This window comes from Peromyscus maniculatus, chromosome 13, assembly GCF_049852395.1.
Source record: "Peromyscus maniculatus bairdii isolate BWxNUB_F1_BW_parent chromosome 13, HU_Pman_BW_mat_3.1, whole genome shotgun sequence".
Taxonomy (NCBI): Eukaryota; Metazoa; Chordata; class Mammalia; order Rodentia; family Cricetidae; genus Peromyscus; species Peromyscus maniculatus.
In genome coordinates, this window is record NC_134864.1 from 9,083,343 (window position 1) to 9,098,853 (window position 15,511).

General features: G+C 51.8%; 1 protein-coding gene across 50 annotated transcripts in view; it reads left to right on the forward strand.

The window, feature by feature from the left end:
- The window catches only part of Lrrfip1 (LRR binding FLII interacting protein 1), a 132,310-nt gene that overhangs the window by 55,936 nt on the left and 60,863 nt on the right, over positions 1-15,511 (forward strand). For 40 of the 50 annotated variants that reach the window (XM_076549584.1, XM_042259838.2, XM_076549579.1 and 37 more), the window contains exon 2: positions 14,349-14,435. In XM_076549584.1, coding sequence (XP_076405699.1) covers positions 14,349-14,435 — 87 coding nt within the window. Of the gene's footprint in view, positions 1-55; positions 329-14,348; positions 14,436-15,511 lie in introns of those variants that run through there. The other 10 variants (XM_042259816.2, XM_076549570.1, XM_042259818.2 and 7 more) reach the window with 7 other exon arrangements.

The following is a 15,511-nucleotide window of genomic DNA, read 5'->3' on the forward strand; positions in this document are numbered from 1 at the left end:
GGAGTGTGCCCCGGGCTCCTTTCTTGCCACCCCCACCCCCGGCCCGGGGCCACCTGCGTCCCGCCCTACCGGCCGCACCCCAGCTGGGGAACCACGGAGCCGGGTGTCCGGGCTTCTTGTGTGCCAAGGGGATCTTCGCGAGTTCTGCTTCTGCCTGGACGGCTGTCCTGAGTCCGGAAATGTGGCCACGCTGAGAGCCCTCCGACTGAGCGGGTCTGCGGCGCGAACTCACGGGTGGGAAGTTGGTCTGCACTCCGGCAACATGACCACCCCGGCGGGCGCACAAAACCAGGAAATCGACTGTCTGAGTCCAGAAGCGCAAAGACTGGTAAGGGGAACACGCGGTTCCGTCCTGCGCCTACCCGCGGCCCCCCGCAGAGCTGGGGTTCCCAGTGTGGCTCTAAGGCCAAGGGCAGTGGTCCCCTCCTCAGCTGCAGCGATCCAGCTGGGGCAGAGGCAAGTGGGCTCTGTCAGAGCCACTGGAAAATCCTGATTGTAGGGCAGGCTCTGCCTACGGACAGGTGGTTGGCTGAGTGCAAGGTATCTGCAGGTGGCGCTCTGAAAAGTACGTTTTACGTCCCAACGCCCCTCTCAAGGACGAAAAGGAGCATGGTCTCTCTCTCCGCCCCTGGTGATGATGGTCTCCAGGCAGGTTCTGCCCAGCTGACTGGCTCTGGCCTGGATCCAACCGAGATCTGAGATCTGAGGAGTGTGGTGTAGAGTTTCACAGGGAACTGCTAGTTTGGTATTTCACAAAGTACAGCGCCTAGGAACTGGGTCCTCTTCGGGAGTCACCACCTTGCCTGGAGCGGCTTGGAGGGCAATGCAGACTCGTGACCTTAGGAACACCTCCCTCAAGGATCTAGGGCCCCCAAACCACTTTACCGGGTGTCGGTCTCTGGTGTTTCACTTGGATTGTGGATAAGGAGTAGTTTGCTCTTAAAATTGGGCACCAGTGAGTTGGGAACCTTTGGTTGTTATACTGCCCGGAGCTCATGGTTGTGTTTTGAGGGCTGGGAGTTGAGATGGGATTAGACTATGTAACACAAACTAGCCTTAAATTCGGGATCCACCTTTCTCAACCTCTCCCGTGCTGCGCTTACAGGCCGGCACCTCCCCACCTCGCCCATCGCTGTGGTTGCTTGTGAATGGGAATATTTAAAAGTAAAAGGTGCTCTTTGAAACAATGGGTTTTATGGAGTTAGTCCTAGAGGAAGAAGGAGACCCAAGGTTCCCACTTTGTCAGGTTTTTGTGAGTCCTTGATAAAAGCGTGAGCGCCGGTCACTCATTCACCAGGTAGGAGCTAATCCTGTAGTTGGTGTTTGTGGGACAGTCACAGTGAGGCTGCTTTGTTTGACTGGGGGAGCCTCCTAGGAAATGCTGGGAAGGTGTAAGCTCTGATTCCAATGAGGACTGGTTTTCCCTCCCTGTGCTTGTCCTATGCCTTCACTTAAGTTTTGGCAGTCATTCGGGCTTTTGGAGCTAGTCTGCACCCCATGGGCCTAGGGAAGGAACCAGCAGGGCCACTTTGGAACCCTCTTCAGGGCAGAGGGAGAGCTTCCGAAACAGTGATGTTTGTAACCGAGGCCCAGGCACACACCATAGAAGGCAAGAGTGGGGAGGAAGTCAGCCCCGGGCTTGTTCTAACATACAGGAACCAAGTGCCAGAGTCCTGAGCAGAGGGAGGAAGAAACAGCCGAACACCGAAACAGCACGTAAGGACGGCAGGGGAAGGCCCAAGAGATGGGGACTCCACCACCAACTGCAAGACGCCAGGCACAGGTCCCGCTACTCAGTCCAATAACGGGAGCCTGCCTGGGATCCAAGCAAGCTACTGCCCGGCAGCCGGAGGCTGGAACCAGGTCCTCTTCCAAGTTCTCATTGGGCCAGTCAATCCCACCATCCCTTCCAGAATCCAGGAAGCACAGAGCACTAAAGAGTGCATGGATGTTTATATGTAAGATTATGGCAGAATTCATCTAGCAGTGAGCCCTGCCCTGTCCTGGACAAGTCTATTTTTAGCCTTTCTTTCTCTCCTTAATGTAATGAAACCTTCAACCGTTGCTCTAAAGCCCTCTCCATGCATTTGATAAGGGACTGCTACCTCACAAAATATGGTTTATGCCTCCTCTTACCCTATTGAAATCTAGCAATGCTGAATTCTGGAGCCTATTTGGTCCTAGAAAATTCTGGAAGGAAATTATGAATCTTTAAGAGGTTTACAAAACAGTTGCAGAAACTTCGTTAAAGGAGAACAGAGAAAAAGAAACAAAATGCGGCCCTTGTTTATGAGGCTAATGGCCTGTTGGGCAGGAAGTCTGCAGGGGTATGACAATGGCCGGTGTGTTAGAAGGGGGGCCACCCAGCTGCCTTGGACCCTGGGTTGAGCATGTACTGGAGACCAGCAGTGAGCATTACAGAATGGCTTTTGTGTTCTGCAGTGAGTGTCCCTGGCCCGTAGGAGCAAGGGTCTCCCGGTGACAAGGGCTGGGTTAAATGGTTGTGAGAGGACAAGGTGACCAAAAGGAAGGACAGACAGCGTGACCTCCTGGGTCCAGAGCTAAGACGAAGGGCATGATTGGCGCGGAGTGTGGGATGCATGCCTGGACGCCTGCGACAGCGGCACTCAAGGGCTGGGTCAGAAAGAACTCCAGTTCTGGGCCAGCCTGGGCATAGCCAGACCCTGATTCCAAACACACAGAAAACTCTGAAGGCCGAGGATTTAACTCAGTAGTAGAGTGCTTGCCTGACTCTGTGTTCGAGGCCTCAGCACCACAAATAAAAAAGGAGAAAAGGAGGGGAGACAGCAGTGTTGAGGGGTGCTAGGCAGGTCTGCTGGTGAGAAGTCCGAGGCTCCACAGCCACGGTGGAAACTGTCTTTTTCTTTCTTTCTTTTTTTAATGTGTGGGTACTCTGGTTACATGGGTGCCCATGCTCCCCTTCCTGCCTGGTTCCAGAAGAGGCCTTCAGATCCCCTGGACTGGAGTTATAGACAGGTGTGAGCCAGCATGTAGGTGTCAGAGATCGAACCCTGGTACTTGGGAAGAGCAGCCAGCAACCGTCTCTCCAGCCCCAAACTGGCATTCTTCTTAAACTTCTGTAACGTCTCTGTGTTGCTGAGGTTGTGTTAACTCTGGCCTCTTTCCACCACACACTGATGAGCTCTGACCCTGAGAGGAGCCAGTCCATACTAGGGCAAGGATCCTGATAGAAGGGTAGAAGTTAGCTGTACCCGCCGTGTGCAGTTCACGGCCCACAGGCAGGAAGCAGCCAGGCTACTAGGAGCGCAACCCTACACAAAAAGCGTAAACTTACCTAAAACACTAGATGTTTGTTTTGTTTTGAAACTCAGTCGCGGGGTTCTCAAACATGAACTTTGTAGATGACATTGTATCCCAATAGAGCCCCTGTCACGGGAACCTGTTGGTTTTGGAACTGGGGATATGGACTGACATTTAAAATGTGTTGTTTCCCTGAGTAGCCGAGATAAAAATAGTAAGTTCTTTTCTTTTGAGTTGTAGCTCTGAAGCTATTTGCTTCAGTTTTTTAGCCTGACTTATTACTGTGTGTGTGTGTGTGTGTGTGTGTGTGTGTGTCCGTCCGTGTCCCAAGCACCCTTTGAATTCTCTCCCCCTCCCTTCCTCCCTCCCTCCCCTCCCCCTGCCCTCCCCAAAGGCACCTCAGCCACCCCTGCAGACTGATGGAGGTTGACTTTGAAACACTTGTACTTGAGGTTGACTTCATGCGCTTCCTGGCTTGGGAAGCATAGAGACCTTGAAAGCCATGTGTCAGGTGTCAGTCACCTCGGGCGCCCTGCTCACCTCGGGCCCCTGCTTCCTCTCGGGCCCCCTGCTTCCATGGTACTTGCTGATGGGGCACAGGTCAGCTGTTTCCCCATCACTGCTGGAGTCAGGCTTATCCCAGGCAGAGGCTACAGGCTACCTGGCCATTCCAGTGTCAGCTCCTGAGCTGAAACTTTCCCGGGACAGGAGACCACGACATGCAGTAAAAAAGACCAGGAACTAAGATGGAAACAGATGTCGTTACTTGTAGTATCCTTGGGTGACACTGGAGACCAAATTTCCCTTTTTCTCTGGGTCAGTTTCTGTTTAGCCTAACAACGCACATAGCAGAAGCCTCCTTCGCAAACTGCATAAACTGGGGGGTCCAGCCACCACCTACTCCCAGTGAGAGCGAGAAACAGAGTTATTTATGGTGGCCCTCTCTCTGCACGGTTGACTGGCTGGCATTCAAGCCACCAGAGTGAGATTCACAGTGAGTCGGGCAGAACCGGACCAGGCATTGGTACCACGTATTTGCTCCCCAAAAGGCAATGTACCGGAGTTATGGCTCATCCCAGAAAAATCAGGCTGTGTGACTCAGCATTGGAGCTGTTCTTGACCGGTTACTCAGATGCCAGAGTTCCCAAAATTCCATTCAATCTAAAGGATTAACCTCAGAGCCCAGAGACCATGCCTTGCAGCTTTGGGGTGGGGGTGGAGGTGAGGGGTGGCTTTAGTACCTGACTGCTTTTACTGGAGGCCACCAGTTCTGGTTTGTGTTTTAAAGAAGGAGGCTTACTTTCTTAAGGTGGACTTGGGGTACTTAGGGACTTCCTTTAGATGGACTTGGGACAGTAGATGTAGTTAAATGAATTGACTCTTCTCCCAAATTAAGCCAAACAGTGTGAATACACCCTAGAATTGATTCAGAATTGCCAAGTGACTACTGCTACAGTCACTTGCCTCAGGGGCAAATTCCAGAACCACCAATAAAGGCAGAGACAACACCAAAAACAACTAAGCCATGCCGTGCTAGTGTGTGTTCCACGGTGAGACGGGCTGGTTTCCCTTGAATCTGAGTATGGCTACTTATGATGAATTAGTGACTCACCTAAGTTACTGGAAGGAGAGTTCACTTTCAATGTCATCTCACTTGTCTAATGGAGATTTTTTTTTTTCTTCAAAGTAGCAGTTTCTTTTTGGTTCAGATCTAGTTTTACTTTTTATATGTGTGTGTGTGGGTATGTGCATTGCACATGTGAGTGAAGGATGCCAGAAGACCACGGCAGATCTCTTGGAGCTGTAGTTACAGGTGATTGGGAGGGTCTCTTCATTCTCCCAGCCTAAGGTGGGTTCTGGGATCTGAACTCTGGTCCTCAAGATTTATCAACAAGTGCCCTTTAACTGCTGAGCCATATCTCTCTCCAGTCCTGTGTGTGTGTGTGTGTGTGTGTGTGTGTGTGTGTGTGTGTGTGTGTGTGTGTGTGTGTATTAAGTAAATTTTTTTTTTCGAGGCAAGGTTTCTCTGTGTAGCTTTACACCTTTCCTGGAACTCACTCTGTAGCCCTGGCTGGCCTCGAACTCGAGATCCGCCTGCCTCTGCCTCCCGAGTGCTGGGATTAAAGGCGTGTGCCACCACTGCCCGGCGAGTAATTTTTATTCTTATTTCTTATTTTATTGGAGGGGAACGGGTGTGTGTGTCAGCATATGTGTAGCAGCCAGGGGACAACCTTGTGACATTAAGGGTCCCAGGGATTGAACTCAGGTCATCATGATTTCATGCCCAGTGTCTTTACACACTGAGCCGTCTTGCTGACCCATCATTTTTATGTTAGCTTACTTTTTGGGGCACAGGTTTTTAGTGTGTGGGCCAGACTTTCTGCATAGTTGTGATCCTCTTGCCTCACTTCCGGGGGGCTGGGGTTGCATTGCAGCAGGTAAAGGCCACCATATTTGGCTTACAGCGTCGGTTCTGACCCATGTGTGGGGCAAGGCAATGTGTGTGTGTGTGTGTGTGTGTGTGTGTGTGTGTGTGTGTGTGTGGCAGGCGTGGGGGGTGGGGAGATTTTCTCAGAGGAAGCAGGGTAAGGAGTGGGCGTGAGGTGTGGGTGGGAGTTCACCCTCCCTCACTGCAACCTCCCTAGGGCCCGGGCGCTTGTCTTGCATGGCTGAGCTTGCTGTGAACTGCATTCAAGCCTCTCCCTCCCTCCGTCGGCAGCTGTCACAGAAGACACTTCATAGTAGTAAAAGTAGCTCAGCGTAGCAGGCCCCCGCTGAACCAGCCTGGTGAGGTTTATGGAGCCTAGGTCAGCCATAGGACTAGACAGTTATCTCCGATTTACAGGTACAGAGCACATGCGGCTTGCTGAGTCCCCCCAGACAGGTGGTGGACCATGCAGACCCCTGGTCAGCTGGCTTGGAACCCGTGCTGACTCTGGCACCACTGTATACAGTGCTTTGGGCCCGCCTGGCGGGGAGCAAATGCGCAGCCAGTCACCTCCACCGCAGTAGCTGTCAACACCGCCATCAGCTTCTCTGGGCAGCCCTGAGGTGTCATCACTCCGCTACCCCACCCCCCACACTCCTTTTTTGACGCAGGTCTCAGGCAGTTGACAGTGGTCTGTCCTGACCCTCCCACTTCTGACTCCGAAGTGCTGGGGTACGAGCTTGTGATACCACACACCTTCTTCTGTGTCTGGTCATTTTCACAGGAGACAATGTTAAGTGGAGTTAATTTTTCTAAATAAGATAGAGAATCGTGGAAATGGAAGATGGTTATTTTGCTGTTTTTCAAGTTGTACTGGCATTTTCGATGTTATTTGTGAGTCTTTGTTTTGTGGGATTGAACTCGGGGCCTCGGCTCATGCCGGCAAGCACAGCTGAGTTATACTCCAAGTCTCTGCCAATCACACACCACCTTGGCTCAAACCTTTAGCTTGGAGATTGTGTGGCGCCTCTCCACCTCCACCCAGATCACAAGTTCATGGCCTCTTCCATAGCTGTTTCCAGGAATGTTGATTGACTACAAGAAGTGATGCGTTGTGAGAATTCCCTGCCTGAGGAGACGTAAACAATGTTCCATCCAAGGTCCAAGGTCCCATCCACAAATCAGAGTACCATTTCACTGAAGTTCAACCTGGGGAACCAAAGCATTGATTTGGCTTACTTACAGAGATCCTGGGTGAAGGATCGTGGCTGACTCCAAAGCAGCTGCCTTGGAAAGCCTTTTCCCAGCATGAATGATGGCTTCCCCAAGGCCGCATAGATGGAGCCCCTTTAGATGGACGTTCTCTGGCCCATGTAGCACCTCCTGAGACACAACCCCCTCCCACTCTCTCCCTCACCCCTCCCCAGCCATGTTCAATTAGGACAGAATTGCGCACACATGACTGGGGGGAGTGGTAGGACTCTCCAGTGACTTTTCCACCCCCTCCCCATTAAGGAATGTCAACACTCAGCTAGATCGTGCAGGCAGGCAAAGCCTCCTTGAGGAGACGGCAGCTGTTTTGCTTGGTGGACAGAATTCTGCCACAAGTTGTTACAAGCTGTTACCCCGTGTCTGGGGTCTGCAGTTTTCAGGCTTATTCTTAGAAAGAACAGTGTCGACAGTTGATGAAACCTTAGGAGTGGATTTCAGGGAACCGTCCAGACTGGAACAGACAGAGGTGAGGGAGGAGAGCCCAGATGAGGGTCCTGAAGGGAAGTGGCCCTCTTCGGTTAACCCTGCAAGTCCTCGGTTTTGGCTTTGGTGTTGCCAGTGTGATGTGTATTGTCCCCAACCCCCACAGTGCCAGCTGTGACCTAGGACGTCATGTGTGTTAGACAAGCATCTTGGTCCGGAAGAAGCCTGTTTCTCTTAGAGATGGTGTAGCCTAGCTCTTTCTTCTCTATGGAGAAGATGTTTGCAACTCAGTTGCCAAGCTGTGTCCCAGAACTGTGGTAGAACTCACACCCATGCAGCCCCCCTCTCCACCCCAGAACTCTGCTCCCATGAGAATCCTCAACACAGCCTTGGGCGTCCCTCAAGCACAGAGCAGTGTCGCACCTCCTTGGAGCCTGTGGGTCTAGCTAGGAGCAATAAAGTAACTGATTTTTCAGTGAAGGATATTTTTAGAGATTGTAATTCACCTTAGCTAATTTTGATAGTGTTTCTTTAAAGAAATTATACAAAAGAAGTTGGATGTCAGCCTTTAGCTCTCTGCCCTGTATCCCTTCCAGTGTGCTGTGGAACCTGAGCCCCATTGATCTTGTGAGCCGACTCTGAGTCCCACCAGGGCAGGCATGGCCAGTGTGGCTGAGTGCCACCAAACGGTGCTCAGGGACACAGTCAAGTGCTTATAACTCAAGCACAAGGACCTGAGTTTGGAGTCCCTGTACCCAAGTAAGCGTTTGGCTTGGCACACCTGTAATCCCAGTGCTGGGAAGGATCCCTGGAGCTTGCTGGCCAGCCAGTCTGGTCAAACCGGTGAGCTCCAGGGTCAGTGAGAGACCCTGTATCAAAAAATAGTGATTGGGGAAGACACTGAAGTTGGCCTCTGGTTTACACACACACACACACACACACACACACACACACACACACACACACACACACACACAAACACACGAAATAAGTAAAGGTAGTTTGTAGCACTGTGTGTTTATAGAGAAAAGCCTACCTCAGGAGCGCTAGTTAGATGTTTACATAGATCTGAGACTGACCTCATCTCTTTAACTGCAGACTGACATGGATATGTTATACTAAGACCCCGTAACGCCATACTTAATCTTACTGTCTGTGATCAGCCATTCTGAGCCAGCCCCCGGCCCTTGAGGAAGTACTGAGCAGAGCCTAGTACACTCTTCTCAAACTTCCATTCTCCTGTTGTTTTGTGAGACAGGATCTCAAGTAGCCTAGACTGGCCTTGAACTCATGATCCATCTGATTCACAACCCCACCCCCACCCCCCGCAGCCAAATGCTGATGTTACAGGCGTTCATCACCACAGCTGGAGCATTTCCCTCACTAAACAGGTTGACATCATTCACAGGGTAGCGGTGTAGTTTGAGCTGCAAAACGTGTACGTTCAGTCTGTATAAATTCCACCTTGCTCTTTCCACCTGCCTGAGTAACCAATGGCAAGCCCTTCCCAGTGTGGTCCTGTCAGAAAGCAAGATGGCTGGTCAGCCTGGCCTCACCCTGAAGGCCACGATTCCTCAGCATTTATTTCCAGTGCCCCTCTGCACTGACAGGTAGCCCCACTGTGTCCTGGCTCACAGTCACAGCCATAAAGAGCAGGTTCCCTTGCTCCTGGGGGCCTCATGGGAGACAGAGCTAGGAAGGTTCTGGAACGATAAACACTTCTTTTAAGAATGGGATGAGACAGGTGGTAGCTGAGGGACATGGGCAGTGGGTCGGTGGAACGGTGGCCAGCCGTGGTCATTGTTCCAGAGGTGCCCAGCTAGTGCCTGCCCTTTCCTGTTCCACCGTACATCCCCTTGGCTGCACTCAACAGCAGACTGTTTTTAGAGTCCGAGGAATATAAGCTGTGGGGGTTTCCGTAGAAACAAAAGTTGGTAGCTGTTGCTACTTCCTGTAACCAAGGCAACTCAGGAAAGGGCTTCTGTCACTTTGTAACCTCCACCCCATCTGGAAACCACCATGTGTTTGTCAGCCATGTTAACATGGGTGTGGGTGGGCGCACACCAGGATTTCCAAGCTCCCACATAAGATTTTTCTTCCTTCTCTCGGGAGTGGATCGCACCAGGAGGGAGGCCTCTGCCTGTTTCTAAGCCAAGCCAGCTTTGTGTGTGTGTGTGTGTGTGTGTGTGTGTGTGTGTGTGTGTGTGTGTGTGTGCACGAGTGTGTGTGCCACTTTTGGCTTCAGCAGCGGGCTACCCATGTTGCACTCACATGAGTGAACTTTCACTCCATCCTTAGAACTTTTCTGAAAAGGCTTTAGATTTGTTATGTCGTGATGAAATATGCCCTGATGAAAATACTCCCATTTCTGCTCAATTCTAAAGCCTGGAGGCTTCAACAAAATGTATCTTTCGTGACATCTTTATGTCTAAGTAGCCCCATTGGGGCATCATTTCCAGGTGGCATCTGAGGAAGCAGACCAGGGAGGTGGCGGTGTCCTTGGGGCCCCTCATCTATCTGTGACCGAGGTCTCAGCCTGCCTGGAGTTCTGGAAACTTAGAGACTGTTGCATCCCACCTCCAGGCACCTTGCAGGACTGAGCTGCATGTTGTCTATGTACAGTGAGCCTGCCTGTGGATGGAGAGGTGGGAGCTGGCGTTGCAGGCTCCAGGGCTTCCTCAGTCTGGTGGAGGAAGTGACCTGAGACCAGAACTGTCTCAATCCCCTTTCTCAAGAACTTCCTTAGAGCTGTGACCCATGGGTGTACATCCTTCCAGCTTCTCTGTAGACTCCAGGACCCTTTGGTGTCAGTACCATGACCACAGGGTGAGAGGGCCTGGCATGCATACCTTCTCTGCTGGGCCTGAGTATCGGGAAAGCCTCAAGGCCCAGGCTGGCATGAGCAGAGCTTGGATGCTGAAGGACTCACTGAGGGTGGTGTGCCCTGGAGGTGAGGGATGGGCCTCCTGCAGACCCACCCTGTCTGAACACACTTTTCGGATCATGTGTCTAGTCTTTCATGGCGGGAGCCTCAGAAATACTTGTGTGGCCCAGGGAGATTGCTCAGTGACACCCCAGTGCATACTTTACTGAGAGTCAAGACATCCCACTGACTTCTCAAGCAGCTCTCTGAAGCCTTTGCCAGCCTGTCCCCCGGACTGTCACACATACGGCTGTACAGCCCACAGTAGGCATTTCAGTAGAAATTACTTCTGCAGCTGCCCAGTGAACTGGACACTTGGCCAAGGGACCCTGCAGCAAGCTGTGGGGTTGGCATTGGGGACAGTAGGTGGGAGACCTGAGGCATTGATTGGGTCAGACTTGTGCTTCTCTATGGCTCTCCTTGCCATCCTTCTTACCCGGGGTGGGTGTGTCCTTGGATATGTGTCTCACCCATGATGGGTGTGTCCATGGATTGTGTGTGTCACCAGGGTGGATGTGTTCTTGGATTGTATGTCTCATCTAGGTGGGCGTACTCTTGCATTTGAGGATGGTTTATGATGCGTAAAGGGGAGTCTGGAGTCCGAGGATCAGCATTGTGGAATTGTCATAGGCAACTTTGGTGATCTAGGGGCCCTTTCCAGCTGTCCCCACCCCAACTGCCTCGATTTAAAAGCCCAGCCTATAAAAGCTGTTTATAGGCTCCCGGGCCAGGGCCCACAGCGGCTAGGGGAGTGCCCGCCATGGACCATAGAAGGGGAGAGGAAACTCACATCCTGAACCAGCAGCTCTCACAATCCCCAAGAAGCTAGCAAGCCTGTGGCTTGTCACAGGAGCCTGGTCCTGACACCCTCTACCTCGGTGCCCTGCCCGTGAACCAAGCTGAGGAGCCAGGATGGGTCTACACCTGGACGGTTTCTAGAGCAATCAACACAACCATGTTTACTTCCCAGCAGCCAGTGACCTTGGGTTTGGGGTCTGTGCCCCATCCCTTCCTTCCCCAACTTCCTACCTACTGAAGAGGGTCAAATATCCCAAGGCATACGTGTACTCCCACACAGCAATATCCCTTCCCTTAGGCAAGCACTGGCATGCAGGGGGCCTGTAAAGCCCTGGTGGATCGGGCCTCTGGAGGAGAGGCAGCAGGTCCCTGCCAATGCTCCTCAGGAAACTGTCCCTAATCCCAAACAGGCCAAGGGCAGCAAGTGGAAGGATGTACTTGGAGAGTTTTAAAATCCATCCGTGACCTCACACAATGGTTTTGTATTTTGGCAAAGCAGCTGCCCAGGAAAGCATACCTCGGGAGTACCTGCCCAAGGCAGCTGACCCTGAGAACCACCTGGACAGTTGGCACACTGAGGACAGACCTGGGCTTTGCTCTGTGCACTGGGGATGAACCTTGAGCCTGGGTGCCACCTGATGGACCTTGGTTGCTTCATACATCAGTTCATTTCACAACTTGGTCACATCCAGCCTTCCCTGGTGACTCCACAGAGACCATATGCATGGCCATCATCCTCCAGCTCCTGTCCGTGTGGTGCTCTTCTTGGCAGTGTGTCTGAATAGGACGAAGCATGCTGCTGCAGCACTGGCTGCAGGCCTTAAAGCTAGCATGAGCTCCACTGAGTGCAGGCTTTGTCTAATGAAGACATGCACAGTCACAGTAGGGTTTGGATCAGTGTCAGTGTTCGGCTCCTCTGTCTGCTGGTGTTTGGTTGGGCAGGTTCCAGGAAACAAGATGATTGCCATCACTTCCTGTACTGTGAGGCTCTGTCTCCCCACAAGTCATGTGAGCAGTGTAAGAGATGTGGGTGTCGTGAATGGTGGCGTTTACAAGGACCTGAAGCTGTATTGAATTACAAACTAAGCTTCTAAAACTTGATATCAGGAAGAGCTGGCACATAACAGACTTCATTCATGTGGCTCCTTTGTCAGCCTCGACGTCTCAAGGCAGGACTGGTGGCTTTATGGAGAACTGTGTCCCAAGGGGGCGTTCTTGTGACAGGCTCTACAAGCTCAAGTGTGTGGACCCCATTTAGGGACTTTGGCCCAGTGTCAAGAATTAGTCCAGCTAGGGTGAGGGGCTAGCTCCAACCCCAGCTCCAGCCCCAGCTCCAGCTCCAGCCTCACCATCAGCTTGCGGTGCTGGATGCCCTTTGATTCGAAAGACGTGGACTTGGACTGATAAGGGACCATACAAGCAAAATCTGTTACAGAGTCAATTCCTTGGAAGCTGGAAAGAAATCCCTTGTGATTCATCTTAGTAGTCAACTTTCATTAGAATTGAAAGATACCAGGGCCAGGCATGGTGGTGGTGAGCTCTTGAAATAGGGTGATGGGGAGCTCCTGAAATCCCAGCATGGCAGAGGGTGCCAGGGCTGAGGCAGGAGGATGGTGAATTTGAGGCTGGCCTGGGCTGTGTAGATAGCAGGACCTTGTCTTTTCAAAGAATCAAAAGTGAAATAATAAAAAGGGAGGGAAGAAAAAGAAAGATCAGTTTGTCTTCTGGGATTGTGTGTGTGTGTGTGTGTGTGTGTGTGTGTGTGTGTGTGTGTGTGTGTGTTCAGGGAGGCAGTATTCAGGTCAGCCACCAGGACCTATCTCCTGGTGGGAGTATGCAGCTCAGAAATCCAAACATGCTTCGGCTCTTGCTCCTGGCTGGCTCCACTAGCTAGCTGGGTCCAGAAAGTGCTGTATTAAAATGACCTAGGGAACATGAGACATTACAAAACTCCAGAGCTGTGGGTAGAAGAATTATTGACTGTGTATCAAAGGAAGTTACCTGCCAAGAAGGCGGGACTTGACACCAGAGAACCTGAATTCTAGAACATTCTGCCTTTTACCTCCCCAGCTTCTGGGTTGCACGAGATAAGAGCATTCCCATGCTCTGACATCATGCAGCAGGGTCAAAATGCCATCTGTGACCCCTTGGTTGACATAGTCAACTGTGTTCTGATGGCTGATGCGCTGGGGGCCTAAAGATTGTTAGATGAAGATAGTTCTTTTAATGCCAGGACTGACACTACCATCCAGAGCCCTCCACTGAGAGCCCTCCACTGTGCTCCTGGTTACCTGAGGAGAACCTGAGCTCCCCTCACTGCAGAGGGGAGGGGGGTCACAGGGCGTCAGGGTAGGTCAAGAGGGACCGGGCAGGAGTCGCGAGAGTAGATCTCTCTATGAGGCCACCAGACTGGGGCCCTGCAGGGCTGCCTGGCTCTGACACTGAGCCAGGTCTAGGAGTGGAATGAAGTACTTAGAACAGCGCTCCCCTGGCATTTAGTGAGGGGTCAACAGTCACCCCCCTGTCCTCGGGGGACAGCAGGTGATAGCAAACTCTGTCGGACTGTGTTTCTTAGACACGTGTACCTACAACATAACTTTATTTCTAAAGTGGGCACAGTAGAACATTAACAATGCACCATGGCAATCTTCGCATGTGATTATCCTTTCCTTTTTGAGTCAGGAACTTTCACCTCTTTATTAAAAGGAAGTACTTCTTAGGCTCTTCTTGGGCATATGGAAACTGTCAGAATCACAACCCGTGTGCTTTGGGGCCATTGCTAAGTGAAATGAGTGTAACCCCAATACAAGTGCTGGCTGTTGCTGGAGTGGATCTGATGGTAACTAACAGGGGGATAGTGCATAAGACGTGGAAACTCTGGGAGTCAACGTTTGAGCAAGATAGAACAAAAGGGCGCTGGATTCGATCATGCATTTGATCAGCATTGCACATTTTTAAAAACACAGTAATTATTGTTTCTGGAAATTTCCTTAATGTGTTTTTGAACTTTGGTGGACCCCAGTTAACTGGTAAGGGAGGAGGTCCTGGGCTCCCAGCCACTGTTCTTCCCACTCCTGACAACCCTGCCTCTTGAGTGCATCTGTGAATCACTGCTGTATGCTTGTTAAGCTCTAAACAAGGTTTTCTCTGCACAGTGTCATTAACTATGTACCCAGAAGGTGCCTGGTCTGTTCTCTAATAAGGTTTCTGGGTCTGTTTCAGGCGGAAGCCAGGCTTGCAGCGAAGCGTGCAGCCCGCGCCGAGGCTCGAGAGATCCGCATGAAGGAGCTGGAGCGGCAGCAGAAGGAGGTAATGGAGGCCGGGGGGCTCGGGGTTGGTTCTCTCTGAGGGGTGTTAGGACGGGAAGGCAGAGCACCTGCTCCCTTCTCTGTCGCCTCTGCGTCGCTCCTGCTTGGAAGGTGCGTGCCCTGTGGGTTTCGTTCTAGGTTCGGCCCAGAGTGCCCGTAGCGTGGGTGCCAGGCAAGCATGAGGCCTGAGAGAAAGCACATAGCCTGTGAGCTTACCTGTTAGCAGTGAGTTTCCAGGCCGGTTTTCTAGCTGAGAAGGGCTGGAGAGAACTGGGTTTGGCGTCTGTCTAACAATGGGGTTAGGGTGTGGATCGTCTCAGTTAGAACCAGAAAAGATCAGAGTCTTTTTTAATTTAATTGGCCAACTTCTTTCATTTAAAAAAAAAAATGTTTTCCCTGAGGCTTATATAGCGGCAGGAAGAACAGGGTGAGCATTGTGGATGAGTAGTCACGCGAACAAATATTCTCCAGGCGACCAGAGTGGTCATAGGTGCCCACACCCTTTCATCCTATCTGCTGTTGTTTTTTAAAACCTTGAATCAGAATTCCTTTCCAGCCACCAGCGTTCGGGCTCTTTAAGTGCATTAGGTTGCTGGCTTCTCCACCACCGTGCGGTGGACCCTTCCTGAGCGTTCGCTCCAGTCCCGCACTGCAGGGCTTGCCCATTAAGAAGGTTTGAATGCGTTGGGCAGTAGTAAGCAGCTGCCGGAGTGGTCCTTCACAGACGGCAGGTTCCGGTTCTGTTCATGGAGCCCAGCCGATGTTCACCATGGTGCAACTTCAGATGGAAGTTCTCGTTTCCTATTTCTCTTGAGACCACTGTGTATTCCTCCCTCTTTCCAACCAGGCCCAAGGCTGTCATGTGCTCTCTAGGGACAGCTGGGCCACTAGACTGTGATGCTCACTGTCCCTCCCTGTCTGGGGACTTTGCCACCGCAGGGAGAAATATGCGAAGAGAAGAGAGGGTGTGGCCAGACGTGAATTGGGGAAGGAAACTTCTAGGCGGTGTGTGGGTGGCCATACAGTACTGGGAGCCCCGGCCTCCTGGCTCAGCCAAAGGGTACCAGAACCCCAGTG